The sequence below is a fragment of the Entelurus aequoreus genome, linkage group LG07 (assembly GCF_033978785.1).
Source record: "Entelurus aequoreus isolate RoL-2023_Sb linkage group LG07, RoL_Eaeq_v1.1, whole genome shotgun sequence".
Lineage (NCBI taxonomy): Eukaryota > Metazoa > Chordata > Actinopteri > Syngnathiformes > Syngnathidae > Entelurus > Entelurus aequoreus.
In genome coordinates, this window is record NC_084737.1 from 13,954,602 (window position 1) to 13,970,891 (window position 16,290).

General features: G+C 33.1%; 1 protein-coding gene across 3 annotated transcripts in view; it reads right to left on the minus strand.

Moving 5' to 3' along the window:
- LOC133653406 (troponin C, skeletal muscle) overlaps positions 1–16,290 on the minus strand; it is a 61,014-nt gene that overhangs the window by 9,337 nt on the left and 35,387 nt on the right. For all 3 annotated transcript variants that reach the window (XM_062052629.1, XM_062052631.1, XM_062052632.1), the window contains 3 exons: positions 10,165–10,219; positions 9,909–10,052; positions 2,591–2,705 (listed from right to left, as the gene is read on the minus strand). In XM_062052629.1, coding sequence (XP_061908613.1) covers positions 2,591–2,705; positions 9,909–10,052; positions 10,165–10,219 — 314 coding nt within the window. The remainder of the gene's footprint in view (positions 1–2,590; positions 2,706–9,908; positions 10,053–10,164; positions 10,220–16,290) is intronic.

Here is a 16,290-nt window from a genome sequence, read left to right on the forward strand (position 1 = left end):
TTATTCATATATAAGGCGCACCGGGCTATAAGGCGCACTGCCGATGAATGGTCTATTCTCAATCTTTTTTCACATATAAGGCGCACCGGGTTATAAGGCGCACTGCTGATGAATGGTCTATTCTCAATCTTTTTTCATATATAAGGCGCACTGGACTATAAGATGCACTGCCGATGAAAAGTCAATTTTCGATCTTTTTTCACATATAAGGCGCACCGGACTATAAGGCGCACGGGTGATGAATGGTCTACTTTCGATCTTCTGTCACATATAAGGCGCACTGGATTATAGGGCGCATTAAAGAAGTCATATTATAATTATTTTAAAAAAAAATTTAAAACACTTTCTTGTGGTCTACATCAGTGGTACCCAACCACCGAGTCCGTGGATCGATTGGTTGCATGTTTTGAAGTGAAGATGATGACAAATCAGACATATCATCAGATGCAATACCACAGGACTACTTTACGACATATGTTCCCTCCTTTTGTTCAATCGCAGAAGAAAAAAAAAATATATATATATATTTTTTTTAAAATTTTTTTATTAAATCAACATAAAAAACACAAGATACACTTACAATTAGTGCACCAACCCAAAAAACCTCCCTCCCCCATTCACACTCATTCCCACAAAAGGGTTCTTTCTTTCTGTTATTAATATTTATGGTTTCTACATTATATATCAATATAGATCAATACAGTCTGCAGGGATACAGTCCGTAAGCACACATGATTGTATTTTTTAATGACAAAAAAATAAAATAAAAAAATATAATAAAAATAAAATTTTTAAAATTGCTTTGAGGTCGGTAAGCAAAACCAGAATGATTCTTTACATTAGACGCACTGGGCTATACGCCGCACTGTCGAGTTTTGAGGGAAAAAAGGATTTTAATTGCGCCTTATAGTCCGAAAAATACGGTACTACTTTTTACACTAACTGGATTTGTAAGCTTTTGTGGCTGCTGATTTTGTGTCTATAATTGACATGTTTGACTGTCAGAAATAAAAAATAAGGAGGTTTTTCAGAGAGCTTTTGAGGCGGAATCCCATTACCTCCATTGTTAGCTGACTTTTGCTAGCTTTTATTTACGAGTTGGAATGCATAAAAAAATAAAAATATACGTGTACTTGTCTCACATAAGGACTGTGAATGATAGGCAAAATTCCCCCCCAAAAGTGCAGTTACCCTTTAAGGACTGATTTGTAGCCACCCAACACCAAAACTTATTAACATATTTCCCATATGAAAAAAACTTCTTGCAACACATGCATTTTCTTGCATTTGGATCATTTCAGTGCCCCAGCACTACCAGAGCGCACCTTTTGTGTGTTAAAAAAGTAGGTTCTGTTGTAGATCGCACTGGAGGAGCTTCTAATAGCCCAGAAAGGGTGATGCAGATTACAGTTGTGCGCTGCATGTTCCACAACATAACATAGGGGGTAAGAAAATGTAAGAAAATGTACCATTTGCATGATGCATTTTCAAAAAGTGAATAAAAAACATGAAAAAAAGCGAAAAAAATGCTTAAAACTACAATTAAACTATAAAAGTAATAATAATTATGTCACTTCTTTATGTTGTTAGTATGGTAAACACTGCCTGATGTAGCTGCCACCACGGTGTACACCACAGGTGTCAAACTCAAGGCCCGGGGGCCAGATGTGGCCCGCCACTTCATTTAAATAATATTAATGATAATAAATAATATGTATCAATAAAGTACTATAACTTTTCTCACTAAATGCATTCTTTCTTTCTATTTTGGGAGAGAAAAAAAAAAAGTACTCCATGTAATCGCAAATTATGTTAACTTAAATATTGTCTAATTATGCAAAAATATATGATCACACATTCAAACCATTTTTTAAATACAAATAAATACTAATAATAATGATTTCAAAGCAAGTTATCCATCAAATTGTGCAATGCAAAAGTAGCAAGAGATTTCATGGTAAAATTGTGAAATTTACCGTGGTTTTTACAGCATTTTTCTCTAAATGCAAAAAAAGTTATTTTTACTGTAATAAACTGTGGTGGCGTTTTGGCATTTACAGTAATACACCGAAAAATCTACAGTTGTTGATTTGCGGTTAAAAAAAAAACCCAGACAAACTAGCAGCTCAGGTGCCAAAATGTTACTGTAAAATAGCATTTTTAAAAAAAATTTACGGTAAAAAAACAAATATAAATTTTACAGTAAAATTCTGGAAACAGAGTTGCCTTTTTTTTTTTTTTTTTTTACCATAAAAACAGCAGGACTGTTTTTCCATTTACAGTAATATAAACTACATTTTGAGGTGAAATTATCGCAACTTAGCATATTTTTTAAATATTTTAGCTTTAAAAAAAATCTACTGATAAAATGAATAAAAAAAATTGTGTAATAATAGTATTCACTGTTAGAAGCGGCCCTCTAGGGCCAAACATAACTGCCATGTGGCCCTCAGTGAAAACCACTTTGGCACACCTTGTATACACTATTTTTGTGTCATGTAACGAATATACACGATGGAATACACCAATAAGTAAAAAATACACAATGGAATACAGTAATGATTAATACACAGTGTATGGAGTGTCATACTTGTCGAAAATACGGAAGCATTCAGACAGTTCCTCTTCGCTCTTTCCGGCCTGGTCCTCCTTGAGCTGTTGGACCATCATGACCAAGAACTCCTCAAAGTCAATGGTACCGCTACCTGGGAGGGGTCGGGGCACAGGTGAGTTTCAGCAGGTGAGGCTGCACTTGACATCATCTCAACTGTACTTAGAGTCCAAAGAACAAGTACTAAATAGTGTGCGCAAAGTAAACCAATCCCATGTACTGTTACTGAGTGTGTGATCTACTAAGACTGTGTGTACAACTGATAACAAGTGCAAAAGGGACAAATTTTCCATGCACTACTGTCTCATTTGCTGCACACCCACGGGATCGTACTGTACTCCAAGCTGTGTTGTTTTGTTATGTTGTGGAACATGCAGCACACAACTCTAACCTGCACCGCTCCTCCAGTGTGATCTACAACAAAACCTACTTTTTTTAGCAAGCCAAAGGTGCGATTTGGGAAATGTTGGCTCTAACTGGGGACCCCAAAAGGGACAAGCGGTAGAAAATGGATGGATATATACACTATATATATATATATACATATATATATATTTATATATTTTTTTAACATTTTATTTATTTATATATATATATATATATATATATATATATATATATATATATATATATATATATATATATATATATATATATATATATATATATATAAAATAATAATAATAACGAACAATAATATAATCAACCAAGGGAAAATGGAGTGTGACTAGATCCAAGAGTGTGTGTGTGTGTGTGAGACTATGTGTGGCTCCAGCAGCCCCCGCGATCCCAAAAAGGACAAGCGGTAGAAAATGGATGGATGGATATTAAAGGAGAGGATTTCTGGAATGATCCATACAAAAGAAAATGCATTGCATTGTGTTTTTTTCAATGTTTTTTTTTTCATATGGGAGTTTTTTCAGATAGGACATAAGTAGTCATTATTTGTTTGGTGCCCTCAAGCCAGGTGTGTCCAAAGTGCGGCCCGGGGGCCATTTTTTTAACGGCCCCACGGCACATTTAAAAAAAAAAATAAAATAAATAATAATAATAATGAATCAAAAATCAATGTCATTATGAATTATTGACCTATTCAAGGCTCCATTTACGTCACATTAAGTTAAGTTAAAGTACCAATGATTGTCACACACACACTAGGTGTGGCGAAATTATTCTCTGCTTTTGACCCATTTATAAATATTACACTTTGAGATATTTTTTGGGGAAAATGTTGCATATTTTGTGTTTGCCATATAAAAAACTGAGCTGTTTAGCCTAAAACGAACAAAAAATACCCCCATAAACAACAATAAAACTTATAATTGACGGATAGATCTTGTGTTAAAAGTGAACAGTAAAAAAAAATTATAATTTATTTTTTAACACTTTAATGAGTAGATTGGATCCCCAATCATTTTAGTGCGATTTGTTTTTAAGTGTCATTCCTCAAAAAATAATAATGAATTCAAATCAATGGTGTTATGAGTTATTGACCTTTTGAAGGCTCCAATTATTATATAATCTCAAATATTCCACTTAAATATTTTATTGGGTGAAAATATTGCATATTTTGTGTTTTTTCCATTAAAAAAAACGGGTTTTCTTTGACAAAAAGAGCATACAACTTAAATCTTTAAAAACGTTATATTGACAGATAGACCTAATGTTGATCTAGAGATTTAAAACTTGAATAATAATACAAATAATAATACTGAATAATGACACATTATCTGAAGTTGATCTCGAGATTATTGTGTTAAAAGGAAACAGTAAAAAAAAATTATAATTTATTTTTTAACACTTTAATGAGTAGGACCCCTTTTGGATCCCCAATAATTTTAGTGTGATTTGTTTTTAAGTGTCATTGCTCAAAAAATAATAATGAATTCAAATCAATGGTGTTATGAGTTATTGACCTTTTGAAGGCTCCAATTATTATATAATCTCAAATATTCCACTTAAATATTTTATTGGGTGAAAATATTGCATATTTGGTGTTTTTTCCATTAAAAAAACAGGGTTTTCTTTGACAAAAAGAGCATAAAACTTAAATTGTTTTAAATGTTATATTGACAGATAGACCTAATGTTGATCTAGAGATTTAAAACTTGAATAATAATACAAATAATAATACTGAATAATGACACATTTAAAATTTTTTTTTTTTTTGGTCCCCCGGGATTAAGCCTTAGTGGAGTCCTAAATGTATATTTTTTATACATATATTGTATTGGTTTTTAATAAATATCAAAACGCTTGCTTTGATTTTTCAGTGCGCGGCCCTCAGTGGAAAAAGTTTGGACACCCCTGCCTGAAGCCATCCAAGAACTCAGAAATGTAATTGTAATTGAATAGAAAATATATCTGCTGTTTTTTTTTTTTTAATATCTGACACTCCTAATATATGCAAACACTTTCAGGTTTGCTTGATCACATGGTGGGCGCTGAATGATTATATTTGCATCTCCTCCTCCCAGTATTGTGGGTGTTCTGATGAGCATCATATTCTGCATAAACATGACGACAAATCAACTTAATGGCTTGCACTCACTATTTTGCTCTAATAAGAGACACAATCTTCAGTGCGCGAGCTTAGTAGATCAACTTTGGCCACTCTCAAGTTTGCAAAAGTTTTAACATGAACCTTTAGTAGTTTAGGGCCAACGTATCTAATTCAGGTAGCCAATCATAGCCACTAGGGGGCGTAAAGGTTCTAGTCATCATTTCTAAGGCTGGTTGAAGATTGCTATGATAGTCCACTTTTTTTTCTTCATTGCTAATTTTCATGCAATTGATCTTTAGTTGTAGTTTTAATGATGTATATTTGTTTGTATTACAAAAAGTTTTTTTTTAATCATCTTAAGAACATAGCCAGAGTCCGCACGTTTCTCTCTCAGGCCAACACGGAGGTGCAACGTTTATTTGACCCTAATTTCATGCTACTTTTGTGTTAAACAAATGCTTTGCTGGTAGCCTAAATAAAGGTGCTTTTAAGGAAACATTAAAAATGTCTTATTTATATTTTAGTCGACTAAATTTACTATAATCTTAGCTGACTAAAAAGAATGTTTAGTAAAAATGTAAAACAATGCTGAAAAATACCATATATTTGTGATCATCCAATTACTTGTGCTGGTTTTATATAGGTAAAAAAAGATAAATAAATTAAACATTTCATAAAAAAAATAAAAATAAAAATAAAAATAAAAAACTAACAGTAAGTAAAACACACAATAATGTAATATAAAAAAAAATATATATAATACATTTTTTACATGATTAAATTAAAAATCTCACTAAGTCACCTTTGAAAGAATAATTCCAGTCAAAAGTTTCAGAAATGTAGCAAAAAAATTTGAAAAATTGTTTATTTGACCATAATTTCATGCTACTTTTGTGTTAAACAAATGCTTTGCTGGTAGCCTAAATAAAGGTGCTTTCAAGAAAACATTAAACATTTCTTATTTATCTTGTATTATTGATATTTTAGTCGACTAAATTTACTATAATCTTAGCTGACTAAAAAGAATGTTCAGTAAAAATGTAAAACAATGCTGAAAAATACCATATATTTGTGATCATCCAATTACTTGTACTGTTTTTTTTTAAGTAAAAAAAGAAAAAGAAATTAAATATTTTGTTAAAAAAAAAAAAATTAATTAACAAAGGAACTTACAGTAAGTAAAACACACAAAAATGTAACTTTAAAAAATAAAATACAATTGTATACATGATTAATTAAAAAATCTCACCTTTGAAATAATAATTCCAGTCAAAAGTTTCAGAAATGTAGCAAAAAAATTAGAACAAATGTTTATTTGACCATCATTTCATGCTACTTTTGTGTTAAACTAATGCTTTGCTGGTAGCCTAAATAAAGGTGCTTTCAAGAAAACATAAAAAATGTGTTATTTATCTTGTATTATTTATATTTTAGTCGACCAAATTTACTATAATCTTAGCTGACTAAAAGCAATGTTTACTAAAAATGTAAAACGATGCTGAATAATACCATATATTTGTGATCATCTAATTACTTGTAGTGGTTTTATTTAGGTAACAAAAGATAAATAAATTAAACATTTTATTTAAAAAAAACCATACAATAACAAAAAAAATCCCACAGTGAGTAAAACACATACAAATGTAACTTAAAAACATAAAATAATACATTTTTATATATGATTAAATTAAAAATCTCACTAAATCACCTTTGAAAGAATAATTCCAGTCAAAAGTTTCAGAAATGTTGCAAAAAAATTTGAAAAAATGTTTATTTGACCATAATTTCATGCTACTTTTGAACTAATGCTTTGCTGGTAGCCTAAATAAAGGTGCTTTCAAGAAAACATTAAAAATGTCTTATTTATCTTGTATTATTTATATTTTAGTCGACTAAATTTACTATAATCTTAGCTGACTAAAAGGAATGTATAGTAAAAATGTAAAACGATGCTGAATAATACCATATATTTGTGATCATCCAATTACGCGTACTGTTTTTTTTAAGTAAAAAAAGAAAAAGAAATTAAATATTTTGTTTAAAAAAAAAAAAAAAAAAAATATTAACAAAGGAACTTACAGTAAGTAAAACACAAAAAAATGTAACTTAAAAAAAAAAAAAATTGTATACATGATTAATTAAAAAATCTCACCTTTGAAATACTAATTCTAGTGAAAAGTTTCAGAAATGTAGCAAAAAAATTAGAACAAATGTTTATTTGACCATAATTTCTTGCTACTTTTGAGTTAAACAAACGCTTTGCTGGTAGCCTAAATAAAGGTGCTTTCAAGGAAACATAAAAAATGTCTTATTTATCTTGTATTATTGATATTTTAGTCGACTAAATTTACTATAATCTTAGCTGACTAAAAGGAATATTTAGTAAAAATATAAAACAATGCTGAATAATACCATATATTTGTGATCATCCAATTACTTGTACTGTTTTTTTTAAAGTAAAAAAAGAAAAAGAAATTAAATATTTTGTTTAAAAAAAACAACCCATTAATTAACAAAGGAACTTACAGTAAGTAAAACACACAAAAATGTAACTTAAAAAAAATACAATTATACATTTTTATATATGATTAAATTAAAAATCTCACTAAATCACCTGTGAAAGAATAATTCCAGTCAAAAGTTTCAGAAATGTAGCAAAAAAATTAGAAAAAATGTTTATTTGACCATCATTTCATGCTACTTTTGTGTTAAACTAATGCTTTGCTGGTAGCCTAAATAAAGGTGCTTTTAAGAAAACATTAAAAACGTCTTATTTATCTTGTATTATTTATATTTTAGTCGACTAAATTTACTATGATCTTAGCTGAGTAAAAGGAATGTTTAGTAAAAATGTAAAACAATGCTGAATAATACCATATATTTGTGATCATCCAATTACTTTTACTGGTTTTATTTAGGTAAAAATAGATAAATAAATTAAACATTTTATTTAAAAAAAAATACAAAAACAAAAAAAAAACTTACAGTAAGTAAAACACACAAAAATATAACTTACTTTTAGTAAAAATATAAAACAATGCTGGATAATACCATATATTTGTGATCATCCAATTACTAGTACTATTTTTTTTAAAGTAAAAAAAGAAAAAAGAAATAAATATTTTGTTAAAAAAAAAACAACATTAATTAACAAATGAACTTACAGTAAGTAAAACACACAAAAATGTAACTTAAAAAAAAATAAAGATAAATTGTATAAATGATTAACTAAAAAATATCACCTTTGAAATAATAAATACAGTCAAAAGTTTCAGAAATGTAGCAAAAAAATTAGAAAAAATGTTTATTTGACCATAATTTCATGCTACTTTTGTGTTAAACAAATGCTTTGCTGGTAGCCTAAATAAAAATATTTTCAAGGAAACATTAAAAATGTCTTATTTATCTTGCATTATTTATATTTTAGTCGACTAAATGTACTATAATTTTAACTGGCTAAAAGGAATGTTTAGTAAAAATGTAAAACGATGTTGAAAAATACCATATATTTGTGATCATCCTATTACTTGTGCTGGTTTTATATAGGTAAAAAAAGATAAATAAATTAAACATTTTATTTTAAAAAAACATACAATACAAACATTTTTAACTCACAGTACGTAAATCACACAAAAATGTAACTTAAAAAAATTAAATAAAATACATTTTTATATATGATTCAATTAAAAATTTCACTAAGTCACCTTTGAAAGACTTATTCCAGTCAAAAGTTTCAGAAATGTAGCAAAAAAATTCGATTTTTTAATTTATTTGACCATCATTTCATGCTACTTTTGTGTTAAACAAACGCTTTGCTGTTAGCCTAAATAAAGGTGCTTTCAAGGAAACATTAAAAATGTCTTATTTATCTTGTATTATTTATATTTTAGTCGACTAAATTTACTATAATCTTAGCTGACTAAAAGGAATGTTTAGTAAAAATATAAAACAATGCTGAATAATACCATATATTTGTGATCATCCAATTACTTGTACTGTTTTTTTAAGTAAAAAAAGAAAAAGAAATTAAATATTTTGTTTAAAAAAAATAAATAAAAATTAATTAACAAAGGAACTTACAGTAAGTAAAACACACAAAAATGTAACTTAAAAAAAAAAAAAAAAAAAAAATTGTATACATGATTAATTAAAAAATCTCACATTTGAAATAATAATTCCAGTCAAAAGTTTCAGAAATGTAGCAAAAAAATTTGAAAAAATGTTTACTTGACCATAATTTCATGCTACTTTTGAGTTAAACTAATGCTTTGCTGGTAGCCTAAATAAAGGTGCTTTCAAGGAAACATAAAAAATGTCTTATTTATCCATCCATCCATTTTCGACCGCTTTTCCCTTTTGGGGTCGCGGGGTCTTATTTATCTTGTATTATTTATATTTTAGTCATTTAAATTTACTATAATCTTACCTGACTAAAAGGAATGTTTAGTAAAAATGTCAAACAATGCTGAAAGATACCATATATTTGTGATCATTTAATTACTTGTGCTGCTTTTTTTAAAAGTAAAAACAGAAAAATAAATTAAATATTTTGTTTAAAAAAAAAGAAACCATTAATTAATAAAGGAATTTACAGTAAGTAAAACACAACAATTTTACTTAAAAAAAATAAAAAAAAATAAAAAATTATTGTATTTAATTAATTAAAAAATCTCACCTTTGAAAGAATAATTGCAGTCAAAAGTTTTAGAAAGGTAACAAAAATATTATTGTCTCTGTCAAGGTCTCCGACGATTGTGTCGTACTCATACTTAACAAATACATCAAAATGCTCACCATCCTCATCCACTTCCTCAATAATGGCATCCAGCTCCTCTCTGGACGGGTTCTGACCCAGCATCCTCATCACAGTGCCCAGCTCCTTGGTGCTGATGTCACCGCCGCCGTCCGTGTCGAACATGTCGAAGGCAGCTTTGAACTCTGGACAAACAGCAGTTTCACAAACACGTTTCAGTCCTCAGAAGAAGCCAGAGTCAAACATTGGACTGAAAACGCAGGACTTTTTTTTGGGTATTTTGAAACATATACTGACCTGCGATCATCTCCTCAGTGAGGAAGGAGCGGGCATCGCTTTGAGCGTCGGTGGGCTTAAGGGCAAAGGTGGAAAAACGTATTATTACCAGTGGCATACAATTGGCATACATTACAAGCAATTAATATTTAAGAAAATATGACATTACAAGCATAGGATCTATGAAAATAGAAGCTAAAAAGAAAATTGCGATATAAAGAGTGTTTTTTAGGCCAGGGGCGGGTTGTGCGTTTCCTACCTAGGCCTTCAGTGATGTCCTACTTAGTCCGACTTTAACAAATACCCCTCGAAATACCATCATTCATGTCACCACATGACCACGGCTGGAGAAACTCTACACAGAAACACACGTGTGCACTCCTGGGCGTTGAATCACCAAAACAGGCTGTATTTTGTCCCATTTAAAAATCAACAAAGCATTTAAAACATATCTTACTTCTAAATAATTGTAAAAAAACAAACATATTGAACGTGGAAAAACAACTAACTCACGTTTTGCTCTCCTTCTCTGTGAGTTAAAAAAGTGAGGACCGATGATTTCTCCGCTGGCCGGGTATGGCCCCATACTTGCCAACTAGGGCTGCAACTAACGATTCATTTCATAATCGATTAATCTGTCGATTATTACTTCGATTAATCGATTAATAATCGGATAAAAAAGACAAACTACATTTCTAACCTTTCCAGTATTTTATTGAAAAAAAAATCAGCATACTGGCACCACACTTATTTTGATTATTGTTTCTCAGCTGTTTGTACATGTTGCAGTTTATAAATAAAGGTTTATTAAAAAAAATTGCCTCTGCCCATGCGCATAGCATAGATCCAACGAATCGATGACTAAATTAATCGCCAACTATTTTTACAATCGATTTAATCGATTAGTTGTTGCAGCCCTATTGCCAACCTTGAGACCTCCGAATTCGGGAGATGGTGGGCGGGGTTTGGTGGTAGCAGGGGGTGTATATTGTAGCGTCCCGGAAGAGTTAGTGCTGCAAGGGGTTCTGGGTATTTGTTCTGTTGTGTTTATGTTGTGTTACGTTGTTGCGTTCTCTCGAAATGTGTTTGTCATTCTTGTTTGGTGTGGGTTCCCAGTGTTGCGCGTATTTGTAACAGTGTTAAAGTTGTTCTTACGGTCACCCTCAGTGTGACCTGTATGGCTGTTGACCAAGTATGCCTTGCATTCGCTTGTGTGCGTGAAAAGCCGTAGATATTATGTGACTGGGCCGGCACGCAAAGGCAGTGCCTTTAAGGTTTATTGGCGTTTTAAAAAGTAATACATTTTACTTTCTGAAACCGATACCGATAATTTTGAAACCAATACCGATAATTTCCGATATTACAGTTTAAAGCATTTATCGGCCAATAATATCGGCAGTCCGATATTATCGGACATCTCTAATTTAAAACATATCTTTCTTCTAAATCTCCCCCCCTGTTTTAGACCAGTTGATCTGCCGTTTCTTTTCTTCTCTCCTCTTCTCCCCTGTCCCTTGCGAGGGGGAGTTGCATAGGTCCGGTGGCCATGGATGAAGTGCTGGCTGTCCAGAGCCGGGACCCCGGGTGGACCACTAGCCTGTGCATCGGTTGGGGACATCTCTGCGCTGCTGACCCGTCTCCGCTCGGGATGGTTTCCTGTTGGCCCCGCTGTGGACTGGACTCCCGCTGATGTGTTGGATCCACTGTGGACTGGACTTTCACAATGTTATGTCAGACCCACTCGACATCCGTTGCTTTCGGTCTCCCCTAGAGGGGGGGGGTTACCCACATATGCGGTCCTCTCCAAGGTTTCTCATAGTCATTCACCGACGTCCCACTGGGGTGAGTTTTTCCTTGCCCGTATGTGGGCTCTGTACCGAGGATGTCGTTGTGGCTTGTACAGCCCTTTGAGACACTTGTGATTTAGGGCTATATAAATAAACATTGATTGATGATTGATTGATTGAAATGATTGTAATAAAAAACACATAACTAACTCACGTTTTGATTTCCTTCTATGTGAGTTAAAAAAGTGAGGACCGATGATTTCTCCGCTGGCCGGGTATGGCCCCATTGCCACTTCCTGCTTTTCGCAAAATAAAACTTGTGATTGGATACTCGCTCGGAGTGACAAGTGAAAATCCAATCCCAGTCACGTTTAACTTAAGGCTGCCTAGACCGGCTGCCATCGACAACTCGCGATCTGATTGGCTATCGCAAGTGTCTGTCAACTGGCAGAATTCACACAGCACTGGCAACGAGCTAGAATTCTGATTGGATCAAAACTCTAACCTAAAAACAAGCAACACTTGGAGCCTAATAAGACATGAAGAGAATAGGATGAAGACCCAGGGCACGCTGGGAAGACTATGTCTCCCGGCTGGCCTGGGAACGTCTCGGGATCCCTCGGGAGGAGCTGGACGAAGCGGCTGGGGAGAGGGAAGTCTGGGCTTCCCTGCTTAGGCTGCTGCCCCCGCGACCCGACCTCGGATAGGCGGAAGAAAGTGGATGGATGGATGGATGGATGGATTCATGTTAGGCCAACAGAGAACGCCCACCACTGTTCAAAATCAGTTTTGAAGTTGTGGGAGGTAACAGGTGTGTTCAAAGTTTGAAAGAGGTGTGTAAGAAGCCATTTATGTCACATTAAAAAGACTTTCTTAAACAAAAGAGGAGGTTTGTGCCATCGCCTACGGCCGGTCCGCTTAGAACCTACTCAGTGGCCTAGTGGTTAGAGTCATACCAAAGACTATAAAAATGGGACCCATTACCTCCCTGCTTGGCACTCAACATCAAGGGTTGGAATTGGGGGTTAAATCACCAAAAATGATTCCCGGGCGCGGTCACCGCTGCTGCCCACTGCTCCCCTCACCTCCCAGGGGGTGAACAAGGGTGATGGGTCAAATGCAGAAGATACATTTCACCACACCTAGTGTGTGTGTGTGACAATCATTGCTACTTTAACTTTAACTATGTCCTGACATCTCTCCCCCAAAGATTGTCTCATTCCACGGGAGAGCGAATGAACTGTTGGTATGCATGACGAAAATAAGAGAGATAAAAATAGGGGCAGTCTAGACCACACGTGTCGAACTCAAGGCCCCGGGGGCCAGATCCGGCCCGACACGTCATTTAACGTGGCCTGGGAATAATGTGGATACTTCATCTTTCTGACTAAAAGTTTTCATAGTTTCTATTTTGACAGAAAAAAAATGTATGTGTGGAGGGGGGGGGCGTGGCCTGCGGACCTGCAGCGAAGTGGGGTGTGCCAGGACCGGCTGCGAGATCAGCAACAGGTGCGTAGATGGCCCACCTGTGCCTGCTTATCTAATCACCTGTCGCTCTGTTAAAAGGCAGCAGCTGGGGAGGAGAGAGGTATGGTGGAGTTGTAGCGAGAGCGAGAGACAGAGACAGCCAGAGACAATTGCTGAAAAGCACCGGAGAGACTGAAAGATTGCAGAACAAAACAGTGTTCGAAACCCTGAAACGAGGCTGTCATGTCAGTGCTTGGTGGTCCGAGGAACCCCGAGGAGGGAAACTTCCACAGTATGTTATACAGGAAGTTTCACATGTTTTAAACTTTGATATATATATTATATATATATATATATATATATATATATATATATATATATATATATATATATATATATACAAATATTCAATTGTTATTGAATATTTGATTCCGATTCTTGGGGTGAGTATTTGACTCATAAACGATACTCGATTCAACACGATTCTCGGTTCGAACTGATTTTTGCAATGTATTATTTGGTATAATAACAACAACACCTTAACAAAATAGCCTACAGGTTACAAAACCTCCTTTTGGTTGCTGACGTATGACATGTCATGATTACTACATTCCTCCACAAAATGGATAAACAGCTTTCATAAAATTATTTATTACTTAAAAGAAAACTGGTTTTGTTAATACAATTTTACTCAGGAGCTGGACAAGACATTACGGAGCCCCTAAAGCGGGGGTCACCAACACGGTGCCCGCGGGCACCAGGTAGCCCGTAAGGACCAGATGAGTAGCCCGCCGGCCTGTTCTAAAAATAGCTCAAATAGCAGCACTTACCTGTGAGCTGCCTCTATTTTTTAAATTTTATTAATTTACTACCAAGCTGGTCTCGCTTTGCCTGACATTTTTAATTCTAAGAGAGACAAAACTCAAATAGAATTTGAAAATCCAAGAAAATATTTTAAAGACTTGGTCTTCACTTGTTTAAATAAATTCCTTATTTTTTTTACTTTGCTTTTTATAACTTTCAGAAAGACAATTTTAGAGAAAAAATACAACCTTAAAAATGATTTTAGGATTTTTAGACACATATACCTTTTAAATTCCTTCCTCTTCTTTCCTGACAATTTAAATCAATGTTCAAGGAAATATATATTTTTTTATTGTAAAGAATAATAAATACATTTTAATTTAATTCTTCATTTTAGCTTCTGTTTTTTCGACGAAGAATATTTGTGAAATATTTCTTCAAACTTATTATGATTAAAATTAAAAAAAAATATCTGGCAAATCTAGAAAATCTGTAGAATCAAATTTAAATCTTATTTCAAAGTCTTTTGAATTTCTTTTAAAATTTTTGTTCTGGAAAATCTAGAAGAAATAATGATTTGTCTTTGTTAGAAATATAGCTAGGTCCAATTTGTTATTCTAACAAAGTGCAGATTGGATTTTAACCTATTTAAAACATGTCATCAAAATTCTAAAATTAATCTTAATCAGAAAAAATTACTAATGATGTTCCATAAATTATTTTTTTAAGTTTTTCTCTTCTTTATTTCGGTTGAATTTTGAATTTTAAAGAGTCGAAATTGAAGATAAACTATGTTTCAAAATTTAATTGTCATTTTTTTTCGTGTTTTCTCCTCTTTTAAACCATTCAATTAAGTGTAAATATCATTAATTATTAATAATAACATAGAGTTAAAGGTAAATTGAGCAAATTGGCTATTTCTGGCAATTTATTTAAGTGTGTATCAAACTGGTAGCCCTTCGCATTAATCAGTACCCAAGAAGTAGCTCTTGGTTTCAAAAAGGTTGGTGACCCCTGCCCTAAAGGGACATTGGGGAAATGTTTTTTTAAATTTTATTTTTTTAGACATGTGCACGAGAAAGTTTCTCGTGCGCACGAGAAACTTTTTATAAAGTTATAAAAAATTAAAAAAAATTTACTATCTCGTGCGCATGAGAAAGTTTCTTTAGATACATGTTTAAAAAAAAAAAAAAAAAAGTTTTAAATTTTCTATAACTTTATAAAAAGTTTCTCGTGCGCATGAGAAACATGTGTAAAAAAAATAAAAATAAAAATAGAAAAATTATAAACACATTTTTTTCCCCCATGTCCCTTTAGGGGCTCCGTAGTACAGATTTAGAAAAAAAAAAAAATTTGAATTGAGTTTTGATTTTATCTAATCGACTAAGAATCGTTACATAAGAATCACGGTTCATTCGAAAATCGATTTCTTTTTTTACACCTCTACTGAATAGTATGTGCAAACTATAAAACTGCAGGTGCTTTTAGTGGGCGTGTTGCAGGTGATCTACTAAGACTGTGTGTGGGAATCGATAACAAGTGCAAAAGTGCTCGACCATAACATCACAATCCAGCCTGTGGTGTTTGGGAACATGCAGCACACAACCATAATCTGCACCACCTTTTAGGAGCTCCTCCAGTGCGGTCTACAAAGAACCTACTTTTTTAGCACGCCTAAGAAGACGTCAGCACTGACAGCGATGGTACGCTGGATTGATCCAGATGCAAGAAAATACAGTTCGGCAAAAAGTTAGGAAATAATTATTGATTTGTTTTGGCGTCTGCTGGTTCCATATTAATCTCTAAATCATCCAGCAGCTGAAAAATGTCATTGCTGGATAGAACCTAGGCCTAATACCTTTATTTATGGTAATCCAGTTATGCTGACATGCGCTCAGTAGATTTTCCTCTCCATCGTTTGTCATTGCAGCGATGGCCTCCTTGTCACCACAAAGACCGCAGCCGTTTGTGCGTAACTCTGCCAGTTGGCCCGCGCCTTCCAAATGTGCTAAATATAATTGCAAACACAATCCTCGGTGCACAAGCTTGGTAGATCAACTTTGCTTGTTATTAAGTTTGCTCGTGTTGT